Raw genomic sequence first — 24241 nt, forward strand, 5'->3', positions numbered from 1 at the left:
CACCCAGAGCGAGTGAAGGACGCTCTGCCGAAGACTCGGAGCATCTTCCGCTCCGAGTGTTCGGCGGCAATTCGGCAGCGAGGGCTCCTTCTATTCTGGGTCTTTGGCGGCAGTTCAGCAGCAGGTCCTTCACTTGCTCCGGGACCCACTGCCGAAGTGCCCCGAAGACCCGGAGCAGAAGAACCCCCGCTGCCGAAGACCCCAGGCCCGCTGAATCCTCTGGGCGGCACTCCAAGTGGGAAGACTTGAGCAATAGAGAGGTGGAGCAAAAGGCTATGTGTGACAGGTCAAACAAAAAGGAATATCCTTGGAACCTGGGAACAGAAAGTTCTCCTGTCTGGAGGTCTTTATTTTCATCTGTCCAAAGAGATAGCAAAATAGACCCAGAGTCTCTGTTTCAGACTCTCTTTAGTGGTGCCTGCCCCAAAACTTATTACGAAGTATAGGATTACAAAATTAAAAGAGAAATCAAGTCAGTTTAATTTGGCATGCTCCACAGCATGGCTCTCTCTAGTTGTCTCCCTATTTTGTTGAAAAGGTACTTTTTATATGTTCCCCATATATACCATTGTGCCTCACCAGATGCTAGGATTACTAATATGGCAACCATGGTGTCAGCTGCCGTATTCGTAATCCTGCTTTCTTTGTTCTGAGAGAAACTGTCTGGAACCATTGACTTGGCCTAATCCCTCAATGCTCTGGAGAGGGGGAAGTTCCAGCCCACCTTACTCAGGGAACTCCAGACTCAGGCTGTAAAACAAAGGGCAACAGAACAGGCTTCTTCATAAACCCCAGGCCATTTTCCCAAAACCACTTCCTTCTCCTCTGTGGCAGTGAATACTGTCTCTCAGGTATTTATAGTCAAACCTGGGATACGTTAATACCGGCCCAAGATGGTTACCCTCATAAGGAGTGAACACAAATATATACAGAGTGTAAACAGTAAGAAGGAACACACATTACTCAAAGTACAAGGAAATATAAGTAGGAGGAATCAGATGACTTTTTTTTAACTATTTTATCTTGTAAAAATTGCAAATCAGAATTTGTCTGTTTCTTACAGGTTACTTGATGAGGGTGCCAAGCTCTCAAGTGAGGATACAAATCTGTAAGTGTATCATTAGCTTTTACCATGCAGAGCCACCAAAAAAACAGCTTGCAGGTAAAATACACAATTTTGAAGTCTTGCAAGAATGAAACAATGAAATGTATGTGATCTGTCATCTACTCTGAAATGGCTCTTTGCACTCAGCTCTGACTGCAGTTAAGAATTTTTATTTGTGCAGATAAATAAGTGCCGTAATTATCTTAATTAAATAGACCACAATTAATATAATGTTCAATAGGAATGTATATATTGTCATTTAAAATATTAAAAATTAAATTATCCATGTGTATACATTGAATGTATCTGTCTAATCTGGCAATATATGCAAAATTAATTTAGTTACACATTGTTTATTGTAAGATTTTATGGGGCTAGGGTGAAACAGTACAAATGTTTGCGGGGAGGGCCACGAGGATTCTGAAACATGGAGGATACAGGAAAAAGGAGTGGATGGCTTTGGGGCTGGAAGTGGGAAAAAGTATAGAATTCTTGGTTTGGCCATATAACCTCTAGAGAGGAAGCATTGTCTTCTCTTCCTGAGTTTTATGATTTAGGAAGCATACAGCAACTGGCCGTTTCCTTGCCATGTGGGGTCCTCGGACACTGGTATCCCTTAATCCTCTACCAGTGCCACATAATAGTCTAGTTTCCTGTAGTCTTTAATACTTAGGTCTAATTATGGTTGTTGGGTTGGGTGCTGGGTGGTATAGGTGGCCTGTGAGAGAGAGAAAGAGATAGATATAGATATATAGGAGGTTGCACTGGCAGGGCCGGCCTCAGGGGTTTTGCTGCCCCAAGCAGCCAAAAAAAAAAAAGCCACGATCGCGATCTGCGGCAATTCAGCGAGAGGTCCTTCCCTCTGAGCGGGAGTAAGGGACCCTCCGCTGAATTGCCGCCGAATACCTGAAAGTACTGCCCCACTCCGGAGTGGCTTCCCCAAGCACCTGCTTGATAAGCTGGTGCCTGGAGCCGGCCCTGTGCACTGGATTATCTGGTGGTCCCACGTGGCCTTTGACTCTGTGACTTTGGTCGCAGGCTAACCTGACTTCTGTGGCCTGCAAAGCTCAGGTTGGTGCTCTCACTTCAATTACAGTAATCTGGAAATGTCAAAGCAATCTGTTTTTAGTTTTTAAAAGTATTACTCCAAATTCTGCAAACACATATACACATGTTTAACTGTACATAATTGAATAGTTCCACTTACTTCAATAAGTGTTGAGATTCGTGGCATTTTTGCCTTTCCTTTAGATACAGAAAGTATCTAAAATATTATGTCAAAACTAAGGAACTGTATTTCATGCTTGGTAGACACTGTTCTCTAACTTGATTTTTCAATGGAACTATTTATGTGCTTGAAGTTAAGCATATACATAAGTCTTTGCAAGACTGGGGTTTAAATTGAGGTATGATCCTGTAAGGTGCTAAGCACTCTGGCAAAGCAGCAGAAGGATCAAAGCACATGCTTAACCCTGCTGAAGTAAATGGAGCTACTCACGAGAGTGTTGACGCTTTGCTCGATCATGGCCAGAATTCTCAACACTTAACAGGATTGAGCCCTTGGTCATTCATAGTAGTCAAGACATTGCTGGTAGATCTGCTAATGGAAGACGTCATCATTGGGCAGAGGAACCACTTGCAATGAGGAAATGAAGGGATGTGGTTGACTAGTACTAAATAAGGGGAATTTTTACAAGAATTTCATCCTTAAAAAAAACGAAAATGGGCCTTTTCTCTAAAATGTCATTTGTCTTTTAAAAATTGCTCAAACTTAACTTTCTGTTGCTTGATAAGGTGGAACATAAGAATGTGAACAGCTCATCTCAATACTTCTGTCCCCATCTACACTACAAAAAGAACCACAGTAGTGGTTTCTGTATGCATGGGCAAAGGAAAAAACACATGTTGGCAATTCAAATTTAGTCAATGTGACCTTGAGAAGTCACGTTAAGCAATGGGATTTAGTCATGCTGACTGATAGACAGATATGCTAATCATGAGTGGCAGCATGGTCCAGAGAATTAGGGCACTAGACTGGGACTCAGGAGACTTGGGTTCTGTTCCATGTCTGCCACTGATTTGTTGTGTGACCTAGAGCAAGTCACTTCACTGTTCTGTGCCTCTGTTTCCTCTCCCTCCATTTGTCTGTTAGACTGCTAACTCTTCAAGCTAGGAACCAACTCTTACTAGATGTTTGTATAGCACCTAACACAAAGAAGTCTTGAGCTTAGTTAAAAGTTTCACTTTACATCATTTTCACTAAAATTACTGAAATTCACATTTCATCCGTTTTTTGAAGAAAGCTAAATATTATATGTGATTATGCTTGTCTAAATAGTTATAACTCTCAACTATTGTACATACAGATTTACACTCTACAAGTGCAAACTATAAGATACAGATGGCTGAATTGGGAGGTTTAGCAGAAACCCTAGTTTTGTCTCTAGCATTGGTTGAAAATCAACTTGCTGAGAAGTTATGGGTACTTAAAGCCCTACAGCATCTCTCCACATCTGGTTAGTATAGGATATTTTTTTAACAATCTCGTTATCTCAGATATGCTTTTCTTTATATACACCTAAAACAATTACCAACCTGCAGGGAGTTGATTATTCAGACTGTCTTAATTCCAGGAGTAAATTGTAAACTTATGATGAAGGCCCAAGCAGCCAGCAGAATCTGTTCTCATCTAAATGATGCCGATCCCTCTGGACAGCTACTGTTCCGTTCATCAGAAATCCTATGGAACTTATTAGAAAACATGTCAAAGGAAGAAGTTGTTAATCAGCTCAGTAACTTGGAATGTATATAGTAAGTACAGTCAAACATTATGTAAACTAATATTGCAATTTTGGAGCAATCTATGTATTTCTAAAATAATATGTTGCTGGATTTTGGCATTTTGTTTGATACATGCTGAGAGACGAGACAAGAGGAATGCAGGTTATGCAGTTAAGCAGTAATTATTATGGGCCTGATCCTGCAGAAGAAAAGGACTGCAGAATCGGGCCTTAAATCAATGCAATGCGTTACTGAAATACTTTTTTTTATTAAGCATTATAAAATTAATAGTAAATGATATGTTATAAAATACAAAACTGAGAACCAGATCCTTAGCTACATTACTCCATTAGTCAATGGAGTTGTGTTGACGTTCACTGAGGATTTACCCTTCTGTTTTTAAAGTAAATATTTTAATCGGACAGCAAGATGCAGTTAAGCATACCTTTGTTTCAGTAAATAGACATCTCTTTATAAATTCAATTTAACACCTGTAAAACAAAGATTTGTGTCCAGTTGTGCCTGTTGTAGCAGTTGATGCTTAAATTAGATACACAGTGGTACATAGTTAAAAATCACTTAGAAAAGTTAGATGCGTACAAGTCACCAGGGCCTGATGAAATGCATCCTAGAATACTCAAGGAGCTAATAGAGGAGGTATCTAAGCCTCTAGCTATTATCTTTGGAAAACCATGGGAGACGGGAGAGATTCCAGAAGACTGGACAAGGGAAATAAAAACAACCCAGGAAACTACAGACCAGTTACTTTAACTTCTGTGCCAGGGAAGATAATGGAGCAAGTAATTAAGGAAATCATCTGCAAACACTTGGAAGATGGTAAGGTGATAGGGAATAGCCAGCATGGATTTGTAAAGAACAAATCATGTCAAACCAATCTGATAGCTTTCTTTGATAGGATAACGAGTCTTGTGGATAAGGAAGAAGCGATGGATGTGGTATACCTAGACTTTAGTAAGGTATTTGATACGGTCTTGCATGATATTCTTATCAATAAACTAGGCAAACACAACTTAGATGGGGCTACTATAAGGTGGGTGCATAATTGGCTGGATAACCGTACTCAGAGAATAGTTATTAATGGTTCACAATCCTGCTGGAAAGGTATAACAAGTGGGGTTCTGCAGGGGTCTGTTTTGGGACCAGCTTTATTCAACATCTTCATCAACAACTTAGATATTGGCATAGAAAGTACACTTATTAAGTTTGCAGGTGATACCAAACTGGGAGGGATTGCAACTGCTTTGGAGGATAGGGTCATAATTCAAAATGATCTGGACAAATTGGAGAAATGGTCTGAGGTAAACCAGATGAAGTTTGATAAAGACAAACGCAAAGTGCTCCACTTAGGAAGGAACAATCAATTGCACACATACAGAATGGGAAGAGACTGTTCAGGAGGGAGTACGGCAGAAAGGGATCTAGAGGTTATAGGGGACCACAAGCTAAATATGAGTCAACAGTGTGATGCTGTTGCAAAAAAAGCAAACGTGATTTTGGGATGCATTAACAGGTGTGTTGTGAGCAAGACACAAGAAGTCATTCTTCCGCTCTACTCTGTGCTGATTAGGCCTCAACTGGAGTATTGTGTCCAGTTCTGGGCACCGCATTTCAAGAAAGATATGGAGAAATTGGAGAGGGTCCAAAGAAGAGCAGCAAGAATGATTAAAGGTCTAGAGAACATGACCTATGAAGGAAGGCTGAAAGAATGGGGTTTGTTTAGTTTGGAAAAGAAAAGACAGGTGGGACATGATAGCAGTTTCCAGGTATCTAAAAGGGTGTCATAAGGAGGAGGGAGAAAACTTGTTCATCTTAGATCTCTAAGGATAGAACAAGAAGCAATGAGCTTAAACTGCAGCAAGGGAGGTTTAGGTTGGACATTAGGAAAAAGTTCCTAACTGTCAGGATGGTTAAACACTGGAATAAACTGCCTAGGGAGGTTGCAGAATCTCCATCTCTGGAGATATTTAAGAGTAGGTTAGATAAATGTCTATCAGGGATGGTCTAGATGGTATTTGGTCCTGCCATGAGGGCAGGGGACTGGACTCGATGACCTCTCGAAGTCCCTTCCAGCCCTACAATCTATGAATCTATATAAAATATCAATTTTGAAAAGCCTTGGGAAGTTGTGGTGCTTGCAACTGCACACTAATCTAGACTATGAAAAGTCTGATGTAGCAATGGGATTCATGTACTCAGGACCTGCACATGAATAGAATATGAAAAGGAATATAAAACTCTGACTTTTATTTTCTTCTAAGTGCTTTGAAGGAAGTGTTTGTGAAATTACTCATGCATGGTTTCCGTCACTATGATCGCCAGCTAAGAAATGACCTCTTAGTAATAGCCACACTCATAGCTGAAAACCCTGGAGCACCAATGATTGTGAGTATTCATACTTTTGAGCCTTATAGGCTGGTAACATATTAACTACCCTGTTCTGTATGCACTGGATATAGTCCAAACTTAGCACTTTCCTGGGATTTGTTGTATTGTTAAATTCAGTCTATTCTTTCTCTCATGCTTGGCTGTTCAGGGCTTTCCTTCCAGGAAGACTCTGTTTCTTTTTGTAGTTCCCTCTGCCTCAGAGACACTCAAATCCTTAATACTGTTAGCTCCTGCCCAGTAACATAAAGATGATTTGATAGAAAACAAATACAACTGCAAGGCTTAACAGAAGAGTCCTATTACAGGGAGCTTTATGTTTAAAATTGTACTCGTTTGGAAAATCTAAGGAGTAAGTTTATTACAGTAAGTTGCCTAAGAAGTGTCTGTTTACTTTATTACCCACATCTTCTGGAATATTTCATAGCTTTTACGAGAGAGCTGTATGGTTCCTTTTTTTTAAATAAGCTAATATTCTTTTACTCTCTGTTTCACAGTTTTAGATTTAGAATTCTAAATAATCATGACATAACAAATAAGGAGGCCCATAAATCATCATTGCAGTATTTTTCTGATGACAAAAAGTGCTTTTTGCAATTTGAGACTATTGGACTGAGCACAATATGAGCCCAGTAATTGCTGGATATATCAAGGAAGAGAAGAGCTGTTGTATCTCCTAGGTTATCTGGTCAGTTCTTTGTACTGTCTCTGGTCCTGGAGGTATTGTTGCTCAACTGGCTGTTTGGCAGCTGTAGTTTGCTCACATCCATTTTTTGTCATGGACTATAACAGCCAAATTTTCAATATGTGGCATCCATTTGAGCACACGTCACTCGTGCATCCAGTTTTCATGTGATCCATTGTAAATTTTATCATTTGAACGTAAAAAGCATATTTACATGCACAAATTGCACACACACGTGTGTGTGTGTACAAATGAATGCACAAACATTATTCAAACTGGCAAAACCATATGCACACAAATGAAGGGAGCCACTTTGAAAATTTAGTCCTGACTACACTGTGAGACTGTTGTCTTCATTTGTGCCAGATTGGACCAGTGAATGCCAATCTTTTGGGGCTTCCACAGACTTGCATACATTTGTGCAGAATGAGGTATACATTTTGATTAATTGAACCTTTAGATTACCAAATACCCTGTCACCTACTTTGGTAAAATGCTGAATATACTGACAAATGAAATGTTGTCAGGAAAATAGTAAAACTTGCAATGAATTTATGTGCTATGATTTAATGAAAACATTTATTTTGTATGTCTGTTAGGAAAGTGGATTTACTAAGCAGTTAATACTATTAGCAACATTTAGTGAAGGTAAGATGTCTTATTATTGCACATGTGAAATATCAGTGCTTTTTTCCTAATTATCATCTTTTGAATTTCTTGTTTAGCTTTAGTTGTAATTTAGCTATAATTTCCTTCCCAGTTAAAAGCCATAATCCTTTGGTAAAAGGTTTTAAGCTTACCTACAGTTATGAAGACTTTGAGCTGAAAAAATTGCTGTTTAACATGGTTGCAGTCTTAGCGAAAGATCTGTGTGCAGTCCAGGTAAGTTGTACCCAAATTGGTTGTGTAAATAAATGAGGGTTATACTGATCATAGCAATATGCTTTGCTATCCATGTCTTTATGATCATCTGTAGGTGAATAATTCATAATCTTATGCCGGTGCTTATCCTCAGACCTCATGCTGATGCTATACTGCAACATAAGGTGCCTATTTTTTAGAGGTTTTGCAGATCTAGTCCAACACTAAAAAAAATTACCTATTCTGAAAAGCAGATCCTGAACATGTCTCAAATGCAGATGTAGACTAGGACAAGCCAAGTTCATCACTGTTTCAGAAACCATGTTTACTGAATTGATGCAGAATATGAACAGTATTTGTCTCCCCTGGACTATATTCAGCACTAGTTTCACTGTACCTGCTCCCATTGCCAACCATGAGTAATTTTCCTAGTACAAACCAGTCCTGTCCTGGGCATTTTCTCCCTGTGTCTGCAGATTCTGGCAACCTGAAGGAACCACTGGGCAGTGAGTCAGTGAAACTGATGAGAGGCTATCTGAGTGCCTATGGTAGCCAAGAACTACAATCAGTCAAGCTTGTCATTAGTTGCTACTCTGTCTTCCCACCACACACCTGTCTTTGAGCCTTTTATATCAGCGTTACACCATGCCACCACCATCACCACCAACAATCAAAACATCCCTGACACCCCATCAAACTTGTCTCCTGTGATGCAGATCCTCTTACCCTCATTAATGACTTCAATTTTATAATTATTATTATTGGTTGTATTATTGTAGCAGCTTGAGGTCCTGGTCTATAAGTGGGATTCCTTTGTGCCAGGGGCCATACAAACAAAGACCCAAAAGAGGTGCCTGCCTCTGTGATTATTTATACCAGATAAGGATGTGGCCCAACAGCTTTATCCAAGAGACTAATTAAAACAAAACAACAAAAACCAGTGTGGTGTAAATCACTGAACTAGAACAAAGGGCGTGATCCACTGACCACTATACGAGGTGATAGTAAAGTGACCATTTATCATGCCCAGAGAGAGTCTATGTGGTGCCTAAATACAGAAGGAGCAAATTGAAAACTGTTGGGTTTAAAAACTATTTTAAAAATTAGTTGACTCAGTCTCTTAGATTTTTTTCATATTTACATGTGACATCTTTGAGCTGTATCTGTACCTATTTATCTTTTGAATCTGCAGCTGCTAAATGAGGGTAAAGTGGTGCTGGCTTTGTTTCACTATGTCAAACCAAATGAAAAGCCTGGTGTACATGACTGGTCTGTTGCCCAATATGAAGAATTACAGCTTCACGCAATTGCTACATTAGCTTCAGTAGCTCCATTGTTAGTGGATGACTATATGACCTGTCAAGGGAATACTCGTCTCCTTATGTTTCTAGAATGGTGCGTGGGCCAAGGTGAGCTGACTTTAGACATCTATCTCAATTATATATCATAGCCCTAAAAATACAACACAACTGTTAGACAGAAAAACTATACTGATGAACAGAGAATACCATTTTCAAAAATAGTTCATGTAGGAAGTATATCAGTTTTCTCATTAGTTTTTGAAAAACATAAATAGGAATGAACTCTCGTACTGAAGAAAGTTGCTCTACAGTTTTCTACACAACAGCTCATCCAATGCATCTCATAGCTGGCCCACATTACTTTTTTTATTCCAGTTTTGGGTGTCTCCTGCACAGAAATAAGTCAATTTAATCAGATGAGTATTTTATGGTACAGATTAGTATTCACTTAATCTGGTAGTCTCCGTCTTCCCTCTTTTTAAAGACACCATAATAGAGGCTCAACTTAAATGTGTACCCCAAATTAAAAAACATAGTAAGAGAACCAAAAAAGTGCCATTGTGGCTAAACAACAAAGTAAAAGAAGCAATGAGAGGCAAAAAGGCATCCTTTAAAAAGTGGATGTTAAATCCTAGTGAGGAAAATAGAAAGGAGCATAAACTCTGGCAAGTGCAGGGCCGCCCAGAGGATTCAGGGGGCCTGGAGCAAAGCAATTTCAGGGAGCCCCTTCCATTAAAAAAAAGTCATTGTAAAGCTATAGAATATTATGTTCTTATGGGGGCCCTTGCAGGGCCTGGGGCAGATTGCTCCACTTGCCGCGCCCCCCCCCCCCCCGGCGTCCCTGGGCAAGTGAAGTGTAAAAACATAATTAGGAAGGTCAAAAAAGAATTAGAAGAACAGCTAGCTAAAGACTCAAAAAGTAACAGGAAAAAAAATTAAGTAAATCAGAACCAGGAAGCCTGCTAAACAACCTATGGGGCCACCGGACAAGCAAGATGCTAAAGGAGAACTCAAGGACAATAAGGTCATTGCAGAGAAACTAAATAAATTCTTTGCATTGGTCTTCACGGCTGAGTATGTGAGGGAGATTCCTAAACCTGAGCCATTTTTTTTAGGCAACAAATCTGAGGAACTATCTCAGATTGAGGTGTCATTAGAGGAGGTTTTGGAACAAATTAATAAACTGAAACAAGTCACCAGGAACGGATGGTATTCAGCCAAGAGCTCTGAAGGAACTCAAATGTGAAATGCAGAGCTACTAACTGTAGTCTGTAACCTATCATTTAAATCAGCTTCTGTACCAAATGACTGGAGGATAGCTAATTTGATGCCAATTTTTTAAAAGGGCTCTAGAGATGATCCTGACAATTACAGCCCGGTAAGCCCAACTTCAGTACTGGGCAAACTGGTTGAAACTATAGTAAAGAACAGAATTGTCAGACACATAGATGAGCTTGGGGAGGAGGGGTAGCTCAGTGGTTTGAGCATTAGTCTGCTTAAACCCAGGGTTGTGAGTTCAATCCTTGAGGGGGCTACTTAGGGGTCTGGGGCAAAATCAATAGTTGGTCCTGCTAGTGAAGGCTGGATTTGATGACCTTTCATGGTCCTTTCCAGCTCTATGAGATAGGTACATCTCCATATATACTTTTTAATTATAATTTGTTGGAAAAGAGTCAATATGGTTTTTGTAAAGGGAAATCATGTCTCAACAATCTATTAGAATTCTTTGAGGGGGCTCAACAAGCATGTGGACAAGGGGAAACCAGTGCATATCATGTACTTAGATTTTCAGAAAGCCTTTGCCAAAACCCCTCACCAAAGGTTCTTAAGCAAAGTAAGCTGTCATTGGTTAAGAGGGAAGGTCCTCTCAGGAACTGGTAACTGGTTAAAAGATAGGAAATGAAGGGTAGGAATAAATGGTCAGTTTTCTGAATGGGGAGGGGTAAATAGTGGTGTCCCCTAGGGGTCTATACTAAGCCAAGTGCTGTTCAACGTATTCATAAATGATCTGAAAAAAGGGAGAAACAGTGAGGTGGCAAAATTTGAAGATGCTACAAAACTACTCAAGATAGTTAAGTCCAAAGCAGACTGCAAAGAGCTACAAAGAGATCTCACAAAACTGGGTGACTGGACAACAAAATGGCAGATGTAATTCAATGTTGATAAATGCAAAGCAATGCACACTGGAAAACATAATCCCAATTATACGTATAAAATGATCAAGTCTAAATTAGCTGTTGCCACTCAGGAAAGAGATCTTGGAGTCATTGTGGATAGTTCTCTGAAAACATCCACTCAATGTGCAGCAGCAGTCAAAAAAACTACCAGAATGTTGGGAATCATTAAGAAAGGGATAGATAATAAGACAGAAAATATAATATTGTCTCCTTATAAATCCATGGTATGCCCACATCCTGAATACCGCATGCAGATGTGGTCACCTCATCTCAAAAAAGATATATTGAAATTGGAAAAGGTTCCGAAAAGGGCAACAAAAATGATAAGGGGTATGGAATGGCTTCCATATAAGGAGAGATTAATAAGACTGGGACATTTCAACTTGGAAAAGAGACTGCTAAGGGGAGGATACGATTGAGGTCTATAAAATCATGACTGGTGTGGAGAAAGTAAATAAGGAAGTGTTATTTACTCCTCATAACACAAGAACTAGGGGTCACCTGATGAAATTAATAGGGAGCAGGTTTAAAGCAAACAAAGGGATGTATTTCTTCACACAAAGCACAGTCAACCTGTGGAACTCTTTGCCAGAGGATGTTGTGAAGGCCAACACTGTAACAGGGTTCAAAACAGAACTAGATAAATTCATGGAGGATAGGTCCATAAATGGCTATTAGCCAGGATGGGCAGGGATGGTGTCCCTAGCATCTGTTTGCCAGAAACTGGGAATGGGAGACAGGGCATGGATCATTTGATGATTACCTGTTCTGTTCAATCTCTCTGGGGAACTTGGCATTGGCCACTGTCAGAAGACAGGATAGTGGGCTAGATGGACCTTTGGTCTGACCCAGTATGGCTGTTCTTATGTTTTTGTGTTCTTTTACTTATCCTACTGTTATCCTCATACAAAGCACACAAGGTTTTTTTATAGGGGAAAAGGCAACACACCGCATATATTGAGAATACAGCAATTAGCATGTGCTTTTTAGTTACATACACACACAGTCCCGCCAGTTGATGTTACAGTTACCAGTCCAGAGTCTGGATTAATATAGTGGCCAGCCAGATTGATTGCAGAGGGGAGCTGGGCTCTCTCAGTTGCAATTTGATGCTTTGGGAGCTGTTGGCAAGATGAACCCAAAGCCCCCATGAAAAGCACCCAGTTTTTGTTTTTTTGTTTGTTTTTAAATTGAAGTTTATGGATTTTGCTGTGTTAGTTTATGACTAGTTACTTTTTGATGGCCTAAAACACCTTTGGAGGGTTATTATGTTTAGTTTTGATGTAATTAATTATTTTGTGTTCTAAGGGTGCCAGCCTTTACCTCAGGGTTGTTATTTTGCCCCTTTTTAACCATGAATGCACGCCGATGGTTTTTTGGCATTTTTAAGTCATAATTTTGTTTTGTTTTGTTTTGACCATTTGGCTTTAACAATGGCCTTTACACTTTTTTTTTCTACATGCATTTTTTATTTACATAAACAGTTTTTTACAGAGACCTTTAAATGCTAACAAATAGCAGTGTTTTTTGTTGAACAAGAAAGGCATTGTAAATTAGGCTTTACTAAATTTTGCACCTATTTTTTCCTACATTGGGGCCTAAGCTTTTGACATTTTTAAAATTTAATTAACATAGACACAGACAAAATCCTGTCTGTTACTTGCAAGGCATGAATCAAAAGAAAATGGCTTATACTAGTATTCACTATTCTATTTATTTATTTTAATACCTTAAGTTTTACTATAAAACATACACTGTATATAGCCAAAACATAACCAATTATATAGCACAGTACCCATGGTACAACATAATTCCCCTTTTGACCCTTCGAGAATAATTTCTGAGTGGGTCATATTTTATATAATTGTTTTATAGCAACATATTGGGATGCAATTTGAGCTTGTGGTTGTAACTTAATAAACATTTTTTTTTTTTGTTTAACAGCACATACAAAACATTACAATTAGGCAAGTAGAGGATAGTACCAATTCAATTAACAATGGATGAAGCATAATTGACAATATGCCTTTGGAGTTGGGCGAACAGCCTGTAAAAACATCATACTAATGATATGCAGTGAGTTCTTTTTTAGAAGTAGGGATTTTAATTATATTTTTATTTGCATGTGTTATTTGGAGAATTTGGTTTTTTACTTTTGTTTTTTTTTTTTTTGTTTTGTTTTTTTTGTTTTTTTTTTTTGCAAAAACTGAGTTATTTTTTGCTTTTAGAAGCAGATGATTAGCTAATTTCAGCCCATTTAAACCACCCTAATTAGCACAGTACTCATGGTACAACAGTACTGGAACACAGATTCCTTTGAAAAAAACTAATCAGTAACTTTTTATTGAGATAACTAAATTGCTGAAATAATTAAAAATACTCATTTAAACACATTTGTTATGATAATAAAGTATAGGCATAAGTATTTTAAGGTTTCTTATTAGAGAATTATTTTTAAGCAAAAAGTCATTATAATAAGAGATTAGTTACTTTGGTTTTGGTTTATTTGAAACCTGCAAAATAGCAGCTGAAAGCATAGCTTTATTTTGAATCTACACTGAATTGCAGAAGCAGATGTTCATTTTGATTTATCCACAGATCCCTTCTTCGGTCAAGGTAACTGTTTCCATGGTGCAGGTGGTCGTGGCAACAAACTTGCACAGATGCGCTACAGTCTGAGAGTCCTGAGACCTGTGGTGTCCCTTTGTGACGAAGCTGTGAACCTCGATCTTTGTGATCAGGGAGCAATTAACCAACTGTTGGGTAAAGCACAATTTATGTTGTGATATTTATCCAATGTATAGTGCATTCTTCTGTTGAATATACATTGTGCCAAGTGGTACAGGTACTAGTTCATAGATATTAACACTTGAAGGTTGTCATTAATTAACAGCTTTGACTCTTATCTGAGATACTTCCCTTTTTAAATGAAAAAAGGGAATTAATCTCTTTCATGAAATATTTCTGTCAAAGCATGGTCTCTTGATCAGTAAGACATATTCAGATCCCTACATGTTCTTGTGCTTTAGTTTTTAATACATCTCCAACAGCTGAAAAATTTCAATATGTGAGGGCATGAGTTGGGGGGGGAGTGAAAACAATGTGAAAATTCATTGATTTAATTTGTTTTAATGTTGTGACACTACAACACACACAAAAAAAGTAGAATACTTCTGTAAAGCCCAGGGATATAATTTGTAAAGTGCAAGCTGTCTAATTATTATTCTTGGTAGTCCATCAATCCGATGATGACAAATCTGTGCAGATCATCTATTGTTGGTTTCCTGGTGTGCCCTCTGATGACTGTACAAGCCAATTCTAGAGGTGCACATTTTGCTGCAGATGATGCATGGGGAGTTCGCGGTCAGTGGATTGTGCGCTTCTGATGCTCTGTGACGTCGTTCGCATGCCTCTTGTAGACGCCGGGAGCAGTCTTCCTCAAAGGCGATGCAGGTATTTCTAACTGTTGCATGCCACTGTGTTCTGTCGCTGGCAGTGTCCTCAAGATCCCTGGGTTTGATACTCCTGTACTGCAGATTGGCTTTGATGGTGTCCTTGTAACGTTCCCATGGACGACCTATATGCCAGATGCCCTGGAAGAGCTCACCATACAGAAGTCGGCGGGGGATTCTGTTGGCATCCATGCGGCTGACGTGACCAGTCCAACGTAGCTGTGACTTCATGATCATCATTTCGATGCTTGTCATCTGGACTCTCTTGAGGACCTCGAGATTGGGCACTTTGTCTTGCCAGCGGATCTTCATGATGTTGCGGAGGCAGCGCATGTGGAATGCTTCAAGCTGCTTGATGTGACACTATATAGTGTCCATGTTTCGCACCCATACAAAAGAGATGAGAGAACAACAAGTCTGTACACAAGCAGTTGTGTTGACATCCGGATGTTGTGGTGGTTTAAAACTTTGACACGCAGACAGCCAAGTGCCTGGCTTGCTTTGGATATTCGTGCGTTGATCTCATTATCCAATGATCCATCACTGGATAAATACCTGGGTAGTGTCAAGTTCTCCACTACTTTAAGCATATGATCCAGGTGCAGGTTGATGAAGAACTTCTGTCTTTCTGAGGCTGATAGTTAGTCCGAAGAGTTGTGAGGTCTCAGCAAACTTGTTGACAATGTGCTGAAGATCATTTTCAGTGTGAGCCATGAGGGCACAGTCATCGGCAAAGAGTGCCTCAAGAAGGAGTTTCTGCACTGTCTTAGTCTTTGCATTCAGGCGACTGAGGTCAAAAAGTGAATCATCGTGCCGGTATTTCAAGTATATACCTCAATCCAGATCTTTCATTGCATGGTTAAGGGCGCATGCAAAGAACAGGTTAAATAGGACAGGAGCAAGAACACATCCTTGTTTCACGCCATTGGTGATGTTGAAGGGGGCTGATGTGGCTCCATCAGACAATACTTCGCCTGTCATGCTGTCATGAGAAAGACGTATAATCTGGACAAATTTTCTTGGGCAGCCAAGTCATGTTAGAATGGTCCAAAGGGCTTCTCTGTTGACAGTATCAAACGCCTTTGTCAGATCTATGAAGACAGCATACAGGTGCATATTCTGTTCAGTGCACTTCTCTTGTATTTGTCTGACAGCAAACACCATGTCGACTGTGCTCCGGCCAGGTCGGAAACCACATTGATTTTCAGATAGATTTGCCTCGGAAATACTAGCTATTAGACGGTTCAAGATGATGTGGGCGATGATTTTCCCTCCAACGGAGAGGAGGGATATGCCTCTATAGTTTCCACATTCTGCTTTGCTGCCTTTGTTCTTGAAAAGAGAGACAATAGTAGCATCGCGGAGGTCCTGTGGTATGTTTTCATCCTCCCAGATGCTGATGATCACGCTGTGGAACGCTGCTAATGCTGCTGGACCTGCTGCTTTGTATATCTCTGTTGGTATCTCATCTTTTCCAGGAGCTTTTCCTGAACTCATCTGGCTAACAGCTTTCTTAATCTCATCTATAGTGGGCGGAAAGTCAAGATCTGTCAGAGCAGGTTGTTGTGGAATTTCATTGAGGACATTATTATTCACAGTTGATGGTCTGTTGAGAAGGTTGCTAACGTGTTCTCGCCATCTTTCACTGATGCCTTCTTTATCTTTAATCAGCATTGTGTTGCTCTCATCAGACAATGGAGTGGTCTTTGGTTTAGAAGGTCCATAGACAGTCTTAATAGTACTAAAGAACATCTTTGAGTTGTGAGTCTCAGCATAGTGCTCAATTTCTTTGGCTTTGCCCTCCCACCAGTTGTCTTGTATCTGACGGAGGTCTTTCTGTGTTTTTCTCTGAAAGTACTTGAAATGGTCCCATTTAGAGACTGAGGAGGGGTCATTCTGCCGTTCGATAAAGGCTTTTCTCTTTACTTCCAGTGCTGAGCATATTTCTTCTTGGTTCTCATCAAACCAATCTTGATGTGTTCTTTTCTTTGGACCAAGAGATGTTATTGCTGTGTCACTCACTATCTGCTTGAACTGATCCCACTTTTCGGTTACAGTACCAATCAATTGTCCGTGGGATGTCAGTTTGTCATCAAGACTCCTCTGGAAATTGTTGAAACACTGAACATCCTTCAGTTTGGCTATGTTGAAAGCAGTTCGCACATGCTTAGGTGTTTGTGCCGAGAGAAAGCGATGTGAAGTTGAAGAGACATCCTGACTAATCTGTGATCTGTCCAGCACTCTGCGCCTCGCATTACTCTGGTGATCATTACGTCTCAGATGTCTTGCCTTCTGACAATGGCATAATCTACTAGATGCCACTGTTTGGACCTAGGGTGCATCCACCTTGTTTTGTATTTGTCCGTTTGTCAGAACAGAGTGTTGGTAATGGTCAGGTCATTTTCAGAACAAAGGCTCAAAAGGAATAGTCCATTGCTGTTCATTTTGCCTACACCATGTGGCCCGGTTACTCCTTTCCAGTTCTCGCTGTCAGCCCTGACTCGGGCATTGAAATCTCCAAGTAGGAGTAATTTGTCTGTTACAGGTGTGGCCTTGATCAGTCTGTCGAGATCTTCATAGTATTGTTCTTTGAGTTGTCAGAGCATGTTAGAATGGGTGCGTATGCACTGATGATGGTGGCATGACATTTAGCATTTAGTGGGAAGCGTAGTTTCAGCAATCTTTTATTGATACCCGCTGGAAGGTCTGGGAGTTGATGCATCAATTAGATTTTTATTGCCAGACCAACCCCATATATTCTGTCCTCTGTCTCAGTCTTACCTTTCCAGAAGAAGGTGTAACCACTTCCTGGTTCACTCAAGGAACCTTCCCCAGGCAATCTTGTTTCACTTAATGTGGCTATATCGATGTTGCAGCGGGCTAGTTCTTGAGCAGTGAGAGCTGTCCTTCTCTCAGGTTTTGCAACAGCTTCTCGACCCATGAGGGTATGAACATTCCATACACCAATGGTAAGTTTCCTCAAATTTTTCTTTTGATTTCGGCCGCAGGTTGGGTTAAACTACCAGCCGTGGCTTGCTGGCCAGTTGTTGTAGGGCAGGCAATTTTTAGACCACCTTTTCTAGGCCCCTCCCTTACTAGGGTGAGCAGGGGTGTCCTGAAGAGGGCTGCTCAGATGCCTGGGATGCTGCCGGGCAACTCTACTGCCCCAGGCACAGAGCTGGATGACCACCTATCCACAGGCCACCTGCGTGCAGGATTGGGACTACGACTCCCAGTGGTAATCTCCACCTGTTGCTTTGCCCCTCCTCCATCGCTGCAGGACTTGGGTGGTATGATGATGATGTTTGATGATTTGCACAGGACCTGTGCGTGAAAGCTTTTTAAGTGGTAGAGCCGTTGCACGGGAGCAATCCCACTCTCTCGACCTTAGAAGCCAGACACCAATGGTACGAAAAATCCTCACGACTGGTAACTTCTTTGGTTGCAGTGGAGGGCCTTGACGTCTTTCGTGCCTCGTCAAGCCCTTCGCTGTCCACAAAGTGTTGCAGAACTGCCTTCTTGGCCGTTGGATCTTAGTGATCTCTTTCACCCAGTCTGCCGGAGCTGATGTTGCATGTAGGGTAGGCATATCCCTAATTCACTGAGGGTTTGAGTCCCATCAGTTACACTCACCTGGTTTAGCCAGCCTGTTGAAGCCGTTGCCCGGGGTGTGGCCATTGTGCATGCTGCAACTACTTGGAGCCACAAGTGAGAGCTGAGTGACAGGTGGGGATCAAAGTGGACGGACCACCCCCGAAGGGGGACGACAAGTCCACCCATCAGAGATGCTACCCCTCCCTGGGCACCCCATATACCCCAATTATTATTATTATTCTGGTAACACCTAGGGACCCCAATTATGGACCAGGGCCACACTGTGCTTGGTACCCTACAAACACATAACACAAAGATTGCTCAAACCTGCTCTGGAGGGTGGAGAGAGAGAATAGTTTAGCATCCATCTTAATTCATTCTTTATCGTTTTTTGGTGAGAATACTCACAAAGTTATGCAGACTCAAAGGTCACTGAACAAGAATCCTATGATAACATTTGACCAGAATTGACTGAACTGATCTGAATCCATGATTTAATTATAATATCTTTGTCTCCTATAGCACTTTTTGTCAGTAAATCTCAAAGCACTTCACAGTTTAGGAGTGAAAGGCTGTGGATCCCATTACTGTTTTGTATTCTCTGAACTCCCATATAATTTACATGCATGATTATGGCCCTGATCCTTGCCTGCTGAAATCAATGGCAGAACTCCAGTTGACTTGGATAGGAGCAGGGTCAGAGACTGTGACCCTAATTCTCATTTACACTAAGACCATTTTAAAGCACTCTGGCGGAAATGTAACTCAGACTCGTTTTCACTGCCCAGAGTGGTGTAAAGGGGCCTTAGTGTAAACGCAGAATCAGCACCTACACTTAAGTCTTTTATCTGATAAATGTTGTGCCAAGAGAATAAAGGAGAGAAATGCAGAATAAAGTTGCTGTTCTTCTGTCCCACTCTGCACCTCAGACTCCTTCTTAGTCCAATATATGATACCTACTATAACGTACTATATATTATTTTTAATTTGTGTCAGTTGTGAAATCATGAATTATTTACAAAGTTCTTTTTGTTTTGTTTTGCTTTTTAAATAAAACTTGTAAGAGTGCAGCAGAACCAAAACTGGAGCAATCTAATGATGGCACGATGTGGAAGATAGGGAATGTCTTATAATAGAAATTCTATTTTGGAAAGAAATAAAGGGTTTAATGTCCTTCGATGAAAATCTTGTCCCACTGAAGTCTAATGGAAAAACACCCATTCATTGCAGTGGAGCCAGGATTTCACCCCTTATTTTGGATATCAAATTGTGGAGCTTTAATTTATCCTGGGAGGGTACTTAAGTGGTCTTGTCTACTTGGTGAGTTATCTTGTGGCAAGCCAGGATGTGAATCTACAGCACACCAGCTTGCTGTACACTAACTGGTTATACGGATACTACTACAGTACAGTGATAGTCCTGGAGTGCTGCATAGTAGTCTGTTCTCTGTACACTAAGCTGTACTCTGGGACTTTCACCGCTCTGTATCCACATGGCAAGTTAGTGCACAACAAGCTGGTGTACTGTAGATTCACACATGGTTTGCAGCTCAGTAGTTTGCTTTGTGAACAAGCCTGTAGTTCTGCTGGCTTTAGTCCATAGGGGTAAAGGTTACACAGTCTACTCCTTAATTTTCATTGTTAGCAACTAATTTTCATTCAGGAGTACTACAGGTTGTGTGAGATTTTGTGAAGCTCAGTAGATAAATCTTGTATAGCACAGGTAGATTGTGTTAGACAATAGAGTACTTGCACTGGAAAATTTTATTTTAAAAATATCAGCAAAGGTAGTAACTGGATATAACTAGGTTTTCTGTGTAAAACAGGACACTCATGTTTTTAATTTGTCTGTCATTCCAGATATCTTAAAGCATATAACAAACAAATCTAAAGAAAAAGAAGATGCCATTGTACTGGAAATTCAAACTGATATATTACTTATCTTGTCTACTCTCTGTGAAAATGATCTTCATAGAAAGGTAATCCTACTGCATTATTCTGTGAGAAAAGTCAAAATATATTTTTATTTAAATTACATTGCCATTTTCTTCAAAGGTAAGTATCATTTGTAGTTCACCATTCATGAATCAAAGGCTCTCTGACAACTAATTTCAGTGATATTGCATTTTACTTCCATCATCTTACTCATAGTCCTTTTGAGCAGTTGACTGAACCCTGCCATTACCATTTTGCATCATCTAAATAAAGGGATGAAAATATGTTTGTTGGGCTGAAGAAATAGTGAGATAGGAAGGACTTATAGTATCAAAAACTGAAAATCTATGTTAGCACTGTAAAATAAGGAAAAAATTCTCCTCTAGTTCATGAGGAAGAACTAATACAGATACATGGAACATGATTTAGTTTTTGTTTCTTTGAGATTTTGCGTGTATTTAGGAAAAATACAGCTTTGATTAATGTCTTAACAGGAACTGTTTGGCTGTGAAGGAGTGGATATACTTATTCCATTCATGAAGATGGATCCAAATAAGTTATATAGTGGATTAGGTCATAATCGACTCCTTTTTAGCACATTAGACAGTTTGTGGTAAGTGTGGAACTAGTTTAACACAGTAATTGTTAAAAGGAAGTAATGTATTTTATGTTTGTAAGGTTGTTTCTCTTCTCTAGACATGAAGACCTTTCTCTCATTTAAGGTGCTTAAATGTTCATTATGCTATTTGACTAAATCATAATAATAAAAATATTTTCGTACACAATTCATACTAGATCTGGGGCTCAATCCTTCGTCCTAGTTTCACCCATAGCAGACAGAAAGGTGCCCTAAAAGAGCAGCTGAAGATTTTTCCTGTGCCAGGAAAATTCTTGGATTGCACAAGCAATAGTTGACTCTAGGCCACTCACTTCCTCCTCCCACTCTTGACACAGGTGTCCTGTTGGGAGTAAGGAAGGGCCATGCCACGGTGGGAGGTGGAGCACCTTGTGAACTCATCCTCAGTTGGCACACCTACTGGGTACAAGTAGTATCTCTTGTACTGTGAGCTGTTTCTACCCCCAGGCAATCCAGGATTGAGGTAGTAGAAAGGTGGCTTTGAGCTGTACTGAATGAAGATTGCATCATTGATATGCAAAGAAGTTCTTTAGGTATTGGTTTCAATCTTCAGATGTTGCTGACCATGAACGTAAAGAAGTAAAAGTGTCTCTAAGGGTATGTTCACACTGGCAAGTTTCTGCACCACAAGTTACACCACTTTTAATAAAACAATGGAATTAAACCACTGTTGCATGTCCACACTTTGCTCCTTATGATGCTGGAGCGCATCCACATTAGCAGCTCTTGCAACAGCAAAGACAGCCATGCATTGTGGTAGCTATCCCACTGTGCAACTGGCTGCAGGGTGTTTTGGGAAGGGTTTGCAATGCCTCATGGGGCAGGCACAATGTCACATGATGCAGGTTTCCCAATCCCATTGTTCCACGGGCATCCTACTACATCGCCAGCTGCTTTTCAACTGAAGTGTGTGTGTGTGGGGGGGGGGGGGTGGGGGGGAGGGAGGGAGGGAGGGAGAGTGACTGACTGTGTTTTGCCGGGCAAAGAGTGTGTCAGCGTGCTGCTTTGTAAGTTCAGACAGCAGCAGGAAGCAACCAGTCCTGAGGCTGAGAGTCTCTCTCGCTCTCTCTCTCACACACACACACACACCCTCTCTTTGTGTTCAGCAGCACGAGCATTCCACATTAATGGTTTGCTTTGTGTTCTGGAGCAGATCAGCACAGCACCCTCTCAGAAACCGTGCTTTGAAAGGGGAGGGGCACATGTCTCCAGGGCATCCAGGTTCAAAACAATGAGCAGAGCAGTCACTTGAGGCATTATGGGACAGCTCAGGAGGCCAATTACAGTGCAGAAAGCAATCTAGTGTCTGCACTGGCAATAGAGTGCTGGAGCCTCTGTGCAAATAGCCTTATGACTCTTGTCAAGGTGGGGATTTTTGCAGCACTGCAGCTGAGGAGTTTCTGCACAAAAAGTGGCTTGGCAGTGTGTACACGTCTGCAGTTTGAGTGCAAAAAGCTGCTTTACTGCACAGAAACTTGCCAGTGTAGGCAAGCTCTTAGTCTCCCTTGGTCCTGATGCTGGCTGAGGCCCAAATGAGGTTGCTGTAACCTACAACGGCTGAAACAAACCTTACCAAAAAAAATTCTGAAATATATTTAAAATTAGTGGCTTCTTCAATCAAATTTTTAACAAGTATATTTATTTTTTCTGTTACAAGCAATGTAGAGTTAATATATTTAAATGCAGCGATAAAGTGATGGGTACTGTACCACTTTTCTGTTTCCTAGTAAACATCCTATGATCTATGATTTTTATGCAACACATTAAAGCACATTGTCTGCATATTTGCTAGGATGTTGTATAGCATGAAAAGTCTTATTTCTAATATGGAAGTTATTTCCATTTAAGGTGCTGTGTCATGGGATGTTACATCGCAGAGGATTATTTTCTCGAAAAAGAGGGCATTTTTCTCCTTCTGGATTTATTGACAGTAGGTGGCATTATCAGAGAATAAAACTAGCACTAAAACATAGAAAAATAGCAACTTTTTCCTTGTTGTTATTGCTCCTCCTGAGAGTATCACATCGGTGTACAATATCATATGAACCCCAGAACAGTTAATTCACTCATTGTAAGTACCTGCACTCCAGGGTACATGCATATATCATACAAGTTTCTCATTTTATCTTTGTTCTTTTAAAAAATATTTGCCGGCGAAATCAATAGAGATACATTTGAGCATGCCCTTAAATGCCTTGATGAATTAGGAACTTAAAAGATACTTTATAGACAGATGGCTATCATTTTACTACTGGCAACCTAATGTACTCACATAAAACTTGTGGGCCTTCCACATGCAAGTGCATGTGGAAGTTTTTTTAAAGTAATTTTGACAACCAGTTTTGAACAGTTGGTCCATAGGATTTCTCTGTTTTGGCTATGAAGATGGAATTTCTTTGTGTTCTAAACTACTTTCAACTCTTTTCCCTGGTCCTCAACAAAGTTAAAACAAAAGAACATATGCAATCTAATTCTTGGAATATTGGTTGAATTTTGTGACAATTCTAAAACTGCTTCTCATATCAACGCCTGGCGAGGGAAAAAAGATCAGACTGCAGCTAGCCTTTTAATACATTTGTGGAAACAAGAGGAGTTGGAGCTGGGAGTCAAACATGATCAAGATGGCAGAATTGTTGGTAAGGGTTAGTAGACTTTAAACCATCTGTGTGCAGTTTCATTGAATAAAGTAGAAAATAAATTATTATTCTAACAACTGAGTCCTTGAAATATAAATAAATTTTAGTAAATTTCATTCCTATGTCAGTACTTCTTCATCTGACCAACCTCAAAATGCATACATACAAAGTTTTAATTTTGTTATACAGGTTTGCCACTTGGTGGCATTTTCTTCATTACCTGGCAAGAGAACTATCTTTAATATCCTTAACTGTCTATTCCTTTTTAATGATTGACAGTTGAAAAGCTTCATTCTGCAGCTGTTTATCAGTCTGTGTCCTTAAGGATTGTTCTGTCATATTTCAGAGTTTACTTGAAAGTGGTTTTCCTCTAATGCTGAGAGCTTCCTGCAAATAACTTATACAGATATAAAATGTGAAATAGCAAGAAAGTGAAAGTTTTATTGTCAAAAGAAGTTATCAGTATTAATCAGTATTTCCTGGCCCAAATTCTGTCCTATCTGACACCAAATCAATGGAGCTATTCTAGGTTTGTGTGGGTATACGTTAAATGAGATGACTACCCCAGTTTTGGAGGTGACCAAGGATAAAAAGTGAAATATACCTGTATATAGTGGTTGGCTAACATTAAACCATATAACCTATTTTAAAAAAATTATAGAAGTTTAATAACAT

The 24241-nt window shown here is 40.0% G+C and overlaps 1 protein-coding gene across 2 annotated transcripts in view; it reads left to right on the forward strand.

Moving 5' to 3' along the window:
• The window catches only part of CFAP69 (cilia and flagella associated protein 69), a 47210-nt gene that overhangs the window by 10237 nt on the left and 12732 nt on the right, over positions 1 to 24241 (forward strand). For both annotated transcript variants that reach the window (XM_030550513.1, XM_030550514.1), the window contains 12 exons: positions 1064 to 1162; positions 3472 to 3621; positions 3739 to 3916; positions 6166 to 6289; positions 7574 to 7622; positions 7735 to 7856; positions 9028 to 9244; positions 13912 to 14076; positions 20219 to 20337; positions 20788 to 20906; positions 22779 to 22860; positions 23374 to 23566. In XM_030550513.1, coding sequence (XP_030406373.1) covers positions 1064 to 1162; positions 3472 to 3621; positions 3739 to 3916; positions 6166 to 6289; positions 7574 to 7622; positions 7735 to 7856; positions 9028 to 9244; positions 13912 to 14076; positions 20219 to 20337; positions 20788 to 20906; positions 22779 to 22860; positions 23374 to 23566 — 1617 coding nt within the window. The remainder of the gene's footprint in view (positions 1 to 1063; positions 1163 to 3471; positions 3622 to 3738; positions 3917 to 6165; positions 6290 to 7573; positions 7623 to 7734; positions 7857 to 9027; positions 9245 to 13911; positions 14077 to 20218; positions 20338 to 20787; positions 20907 to 22778; positions 22861 to 23373; positions 23567 to 24241) is intronic.

Source organism: Gopherus evgoodei, chromosome 2 (assembly GCF_007399415.2).
Source record: "Gopherus evgoodei ecotype Sinaloan lineage chromosome 2, rGopEvg1_v1.p, whole genome shotgun sequence".
In the NCBI taxonomy this organism is placed as follows: domain Eukaryota; kingdom Metazoa; phylum Chordata; order Testudines; family Testudinidae; genus Gopherus; species Gopherus evgoodei.